At 32.8% G+C, this 6,993-nt stretch overlaps 1 protein-coding gene across 1 annotated transcript; it reads right to left on the bottom strand.

Moving 5' to 3' along the window:
* Positions 1 to 325: 325 nt before the first annotated feature.
* LOC123546713 (uncharacterized) lies at positions 326 to 3,705 on the bottom strand. Its single transcript, XM_045333209.2, has one exon. The coding sequence runs from the start codon at positions 2,403 to 2,405 to the stop codon at positions 1,650 to 1,652; it is 756 nt and encodes a 251-aa protein (XP_045189144.2). The 5' UTR covers positions 2,406 to 3,705; the 3' UTR covers positions 326 to 1,649.
* Between the last annotated feature and the right edge of the window lie 3,288 nt (positions 3,706 to 6,993).

Raw genomic sequence — 6,993 nt, 5'->3', positions numbered from 1 at the left:
AATAGAAATGTATTTAGGTTTCAAACTCATCTTGGGCTTTGTAGACAAGAAAATGTTTCATGTAAAATTTTCTCTAATTATCTTACTAAAAGGTCAGAGTGAAACTCCAGGAAACACTGAATACTGCCAATGAAGACTCACATTTACATCGTCAACCGAGACACATACCTAATTTGACTGGTTTTGCCTTCAGAATTGTACAGCATAATAAGTGAATTAAGCGCAATCGAAAAAAAAAAACAAGGTGGAAATCTTCTACCCATATAACAAACTTGTGTACATTTATATTACATATTTTGATTAGAAAAGAAACAACAACAACAGCTGTGAGTATATACTGCATGTATTTAATTATAAGAATTATAATATACAATGCTTTAAATAACAGTGTTATAAAGCTGAACTGATTCAAGTGTCCTCCGATACGAACATATGCACTAAATGCATTCAAGTACCTGAAATCTACCGACCCTAAGGTTGGCCATTTCTGAGGTAACAAGGCTCGATTGGCTGCTCTTGTTTGCATAGTTTCGTATAACCGAGCGGGTATTTATTACAAGCTGCTATGATTTGCAATTTTACGATCAAAATAGATTTGTTAAAAACGTTCCGGACACATATAACAGTGAACAAGTTTACAATATGTTCGATCAAAGATTTTTACTATAATGAAAAAATATAGATAAAATAGATGTAGCTCTACAGTTCGAATTTCTTTTCTAACACGAGCCGACTTATTTCGTAAATAACATTAATTAAACAAAGAAGATAGAACATGTGTGCTATTTTGCAACACGTGTAGTTTGTACGTCACAATTATTACGTCATAGGGTCGAACATGATACTCGCACATTGGTTCCAGAAAAGAAAATCACACAAAACTGGCAAATAATTTATGCATAGGGTCTATCTTCAAAAAATGTAGGCAACAATCATTGATAACGTGATAGAATCGAAACATATGTATCAAACTGAATAAAATCACGGGTTGTCTTTCAGATGCTCATTATTATGTCACTCGGGCTGCGCCCTTGTGATATAGATTCTAATTCCTTTGCATCTGAACATCGAACAATAATTTTATTCAACGACGAATCACTGTTAGTGTATATTATTTTTTACATTACTACATATAAAATTGTTTATTGAACACACCATCTTTCTTAAAATCTGATGATAATAATGGTAGATTTAGCTAGTCTATATAAGCACCCGTTTTGAACAATTCATTTCTACCATTCTTGTTAAGGAAAGTCTTTAGTCTATCATCACTTAAAAGACTTGCCAAAATAATAGGCCTACTTTTGAACACCATATACCACTCACAGATTAAAATGGTAAGTATCCATATGTATGTATTCCTTTTTTTTGAAATTATGAAGTACCTTCATTTATCAATTAGAATCTATAAGTAAGGGCCTACTGTGTTTACGAGATCTGAATGTTAATAAAAAGGAGACTTTCGACGCGATTTCAGGATTTAAACAAAAGTTTTTTTTTTATACAAAACAGTTTTAAAAATATTTTTAAAAGCGCTCTTTGGATACTGAAGGCGAATGTTGTGTTTAGAAGATATCAATTTCCATATTATTCGGCTTTCCCAAAAGTTTTACTTTCCCTTCAACATCCATGTTTATGTATATTTTAATCTAATCATCGTAAATCCAATTTGTACTGTTGTCAATATTTTCCGTTCTATACACGTGACCTTGCAAGGATTTCCGAGTGCATTGGGACGACTTGACCCATTGCTCAGTTTTAACTTTTGATGGCACCTTCATTTTGTTCAGAGATTCTAAAAGCCCTGGAGTAACTGGTCGATAGCGGGACCAACATGGGTTGAATTTATTATGTTTGGTCCTGTTTAAGAACGCTTCGTATGGTGCACCGATCTCTCGTTCATCACCGTATAAGTCCGTTGATGGTGACGTCATACGGAAACCATTATTACTGATAGCCATGTTTGTTTCTAGATTAAATTCCATTATGATTTCTGGAAGACTGATATGCTGACTGTCAGATTTACGCGTATATCCATATATACCATTCCTGGATACACTGTCCGTACGTCCGCTCTCGTCCGCAATTTCTATATAAGAATTCGGACTTATTACAGTTCTAAATTGCGAATTTTTACTTTCACTGTAAGTGCGAATGTGTGAATATTCCGTACTGCTTACAGATGTTTCCCTTGAATTTACTCTTGGAAATTTAACATCCGGTTTCATTCGTTCACTTGACAAACACGTGACACAGTGCATCGCATTCCCATGTCTTGTGTGAATAGAATCTATCAAATTCCTTCTGGCTGTTTCTTTCCTTTTTAAACATTTTCTTCTTTGAACACCAGTTGTCACGTTTTCATGCATTTTCTCACTATTATTACTGTCATTTTCTGAAGCCATATCATTCCTTTTTTATAAATCCAGGACAACATCAACGTTTTAAGTCAACATTCTTCTGTTTGAAATATAAATATAGATGTCCATAAATTACCACGATCTATTTCTTTTATCAATACGTTTCACTCTGAGGGAGATCTGTTGATATCATATTTTTATTACAACTTTATCAGTGTTTATCCGCTTTATAGTGTCTCATCGATCGTTACGTTGAACTACAGCTCCTTTTGTATCAAAATAACCACGGTTCAGTATCATTAAAGAAAATTCTTTAATATCCAAGAGTGCAACGTCAGTTCATGCATTTAGAATTGTAAATTATGTAGCTTACATATTGCGATTCATTTTATCCTATTTACAGGTGGCTTAACGGTTCACCTACACTGGATTTCAAAATACATCAATTGCCTTATAATAAACGCACGAGAAAAGTGATGCGCTTCATTTTTCTTTCTAAAATCGCATTTACATTAAATGCATTCTTCTATGTTTATTAGTTCTAGAACAAATGTGATTTTCCCCTATATGTTATAGATTCCAATACGTCAATAAGATATAATCCATAATTCGTCATTCTGTTTGACGTTAAAACCAATTCTGTCCTGACAAAATCCTCTTATGATGTTACTTATTATTAATTTCTAAATGTTTCCCATAATCAGTCTAAAGAAATAGCATTAACACGTCCAATTGACAACGCCGTTATATACACATTTCTGTTGTTATTCTGTCACATTTCTTTTCACGACAACACCAGTTATCACTTATGTATCACATTTTCGTTTATCCATGCCCGACCACAGAGTTTTTCTTCGTTGCACCTTGTAGCTATATAAAATATTCGCCAGATGTTTCCATATGTATAAAGATAAATTTGATATTATATAACATTCAGTTGACAAGAATTCTGTCTTTTACAACTTATAATAGATCTTCTTATAACATGTGTAAATAATGTCATTGAATTATAGTTATTTCATCAAAAATAAAGAAAAATTAAATCTTAGATATATTGGCATTCAGAAACATAGCATGCTCTTCCGGAAGAAATAGCTTCAGTTTGTAGATTTTATTCATTATATATGGTAGTATGCAGTTTTCAAAACAATTTTAAACGACAGCCGATTTGTTTTTAATTACCCCACTCAAAGATAAAATCACTACTGTTTGCATGCGACACACCTTTCTGATTAATGTAGGGCACAAGTTCGTATGTCAACATTTGTAAAACTAATTGAAAAATTTTCAATCAACCTTTATTTATTCCATTTTAAGATTCCCCGTTATATAATATTTACATTTCATCTAGCAGTTTGTGACTTTATTTACTGCAAAACATAGAAATACGCGATATTAAAATCATTATAAATAATTTTGACCCTTTAAACTGATTTTTATCAGCAATAATCAACAAATCTACAAATTTTGTTTTCAATCCAAATTGATTTTTGAAATAGCCAAACTAATTACTTTAAGAAAATACAATCTGATATTGTTCTATGTTGATAATTTTACCGTACTAGATCTATGCTACAAGTGTTTAAATTTAATTTCGTACGTAATAGACTTTCCTATGCCAGTATTAGGCTAAAATTTTGTGAGGTTATAAGCAATTAATAATTAATAGCAAAAAAGATTTTATAATGCTCTGTTTAATATTTGTAAATATGTTGCATTATCTATTTAATTGAAAACCTCTTACACGGAAACTGATTTGCTTAAAAACAACAACAAAACCAACAGCAAAAACTCCCCAAAAAGCAAAAAACAACAACAACAAAAAAACAACAACAAAAAACAGACCACCACCACTGTTAACATGAAACACAGTGAGACACACATATCTGTCTATTGTAGGATAAGGCAAGATCACAATCATTTCAACAATTGAAAAATTTATTGAAAGATTTTCAGTCAACTTTTATTTATTCCATTTTACCATTTCAGTTGTATGATATATACATTTCAACTACCAGTTTAGGACTTTAGCAATTAGCAAATTTTAATAATATACGCGATATTAAAATAATTTTAAACATTTCTGGACCATTGAAATTCATTTTATACGCAATAATCGATGCATGATCACCAAATAATTTACACCAAACAAAAACAAGAAAAAGTGGTGCTTAAAATAACCGAAGTAGTTACTTTTTAACAAAGAAAATATTGTAATCTGTTAACAATTTTACCGTTTTAAAAGAACAAATTAATGTTTTATTGAGTTGTAAACGCAAAAGGGATAAACTATGTGCTATTATTATACTGCCCAGTTTTATACTTGTAAACTATTTTCTTCCGTACCGATTCAGAAGAAAATTAAAACATACAATAAAAGGGCATACTACTATTGGCATCTTTAACTTTTGAATCTGCTTGCAATATTTGATCGCCCATTAATATTTCAGAAAGCTAGACTGGAGCACTAAATGTTTGTTTGATTTAGCGTAAAATAACCTGTTTAACAAGAAGGTCTTTATTTCAAGTCTGAACACTATACAACAATATTTGCTTTCTCCTGAAATAGCATGAACAATTTTCAATAATCTTCATTTTTGTTGAGCAAACACTTGATATCTTGTGGAACGAATAATTTTTTATTTAAACGCAAATAGGACTTAAATCTTATATAAAATATCATGTTTAAAAGACTAATTGAATTCAATCAGTTCATATCTGAATGGAAATAATGTGTGAAAAGTATTATATATCAGGTGATTTGTTTACATTTGGCTTTCATAAATGTTAGTTTAAGAACTCTTTATATGAGAAAAATGTATGATTGAAAAGTAATTTATATAAGTTTCCAGCTCGTCTTGGCCTTTGTATGAAAAAGGTTTCCCTAATGTACAGTGCAACCTCTGTAGAGCAACACCCTTTGGGAGATACAAATACTGACTGTTATGTAGAGGTTGTTGTTCTGGAGAGGTAAATTTGATAGTATATTTCAGCTTAGGGAAATTTTGATGATGTTGTTTTTGAGAGGTATTTGCTTAAGAGAGGGCCGCTCTGGAGAGGTTACTTACTAAAAGGTCAGAGTGAACTCCATAATACATTGGGTACTTAAAATATTCCCAGAAGTTGTCTCCCTTTAATATGAATACAATTTGTAAAGAAAATTTTGAAAACTACATTCCACCTAGTTATGTGAATTTTCCGCAGTAGGACATTATTGTAGAACTGTCCGAAAGTGTGTCCCCTTTATGCAGACCTTTTCCGGAATTCAATGTATACAACACTAAATTGACAATTGTTTCAACCACATAAAATTATCACTGTTTGGGGTATATGATTGCTTAAATTACTAAATATATAATTGTTTATTTGGACACTTCATCATTAGTAAAATCTGAAAATAATGGTAGCTATAAAAGCACCTGTTTCAACTTCTTTTCACCAATCTTATTAAGGAAAGTGTTTAGTCTGTCGTCACTTATAATACTTGACAAAATAATTCTTCTGAACACCATAGACCACCAATGTGGTAAATTGATAAATCTCTATATTGATGTATTCCTTTTTTTTGGAAATAAGAACGTACATTCATTTATCAGTTACAAGAAAACCAACTGAGTTTACTACATCTGAACCTAACAAAAAGGATTTTATAAAATAAGGAAGTTTAAAGGCGATTTTCAGGTTTTAAACAACGTTCCTTTGTACAGAAACAGTTTTGTTTGTTTGTTTTGGGTCTAACGCCGTTTTTCAACAGTATTTCAATTATGTAACGGCGGGCAGTTAGCCTAACCAGTGTTCCTGGATTCTGTACCAGTACAAACCTGTTCTCCGCAAGTAATGCCAACTTCCCCACATGAATCAGATGTGGAGACGAATGACTTTCGACACAATGTCTTTTATCAAATCGTTACAGATAACATACGCCCCGCCTGGGGATCAAACTCACGACCCCGCGATCCGTTAATCACCGCTCTCCATATCGAGCTAAGCGGGAGGGCAGAAACACTCTTAATACCTAAGTTAAGTGGCTATTCTAAGCGCTCCTTGGGTGTTGAAGGTAGATGTCATTTTTTGTCTAAAATCTATTTAAATAGTATTCAATTGTTCCAGAAGTTTTACCAGTTCAGTCAATATAGGTGGTGCGTTGGTCTAGTGGTAACACGTTTGACTGTCAATCCAGATGTCAGCGGATCGAATCCCGGTCCAGGCACTGGACATTCCTGAGATGCTCTGGAATGTCTCCCATGTAACTAAGAGGCCAGTACTGGTTCTTCCCATGAAAGACGGCTTCGCATGTATCGGTGCAAGTTGATTTCTCTCTCTGTTCTTGGCCCCTGGGCTTTGTCTTACTATATCCATCTGGTTAGATCGCTCTGTCTCAGTACTAGCAGAGGATGACTTTGGCGCCCTGAGTGGCTGACTTTCCGCTATGTAAAAGCGCATTTAAACAAGTTTATTATGAAAAGGGCGCTAAATAAATCTGGTATAATAATATAAGATGCAAGTTTATCCATATTTTAATCTAATCATCATAAATCCAGTTTGTACTGTTGTCAATATATCTCCGTTTTAGACTCATGACCTTGCAGCGAATTCTGAGTGTACTGGGACGACTTGACACATTGCTCAGTTT

The sequence above is a fragment of the Mercenaria mercenaria genome, chromosome 9 (genome assembly GCF_021730395.1).
Source record: "Mercenaria mercenaria strain notata chromosome 9, MADL_Memer_1, whole genome shotgun sequence".
In the NCBI taxonomy this organism is placed as follows: Eukaryota; Metazoa; Mollusca; class Bivalvia; order Venerida; family Veneridae; genus Mercenaria; species Mercenaria mercenaria.
Note: the sequence above shows the minus strand (reverse complement) of the source record. Positions and strands in the feature narration are given on the sequence as shown.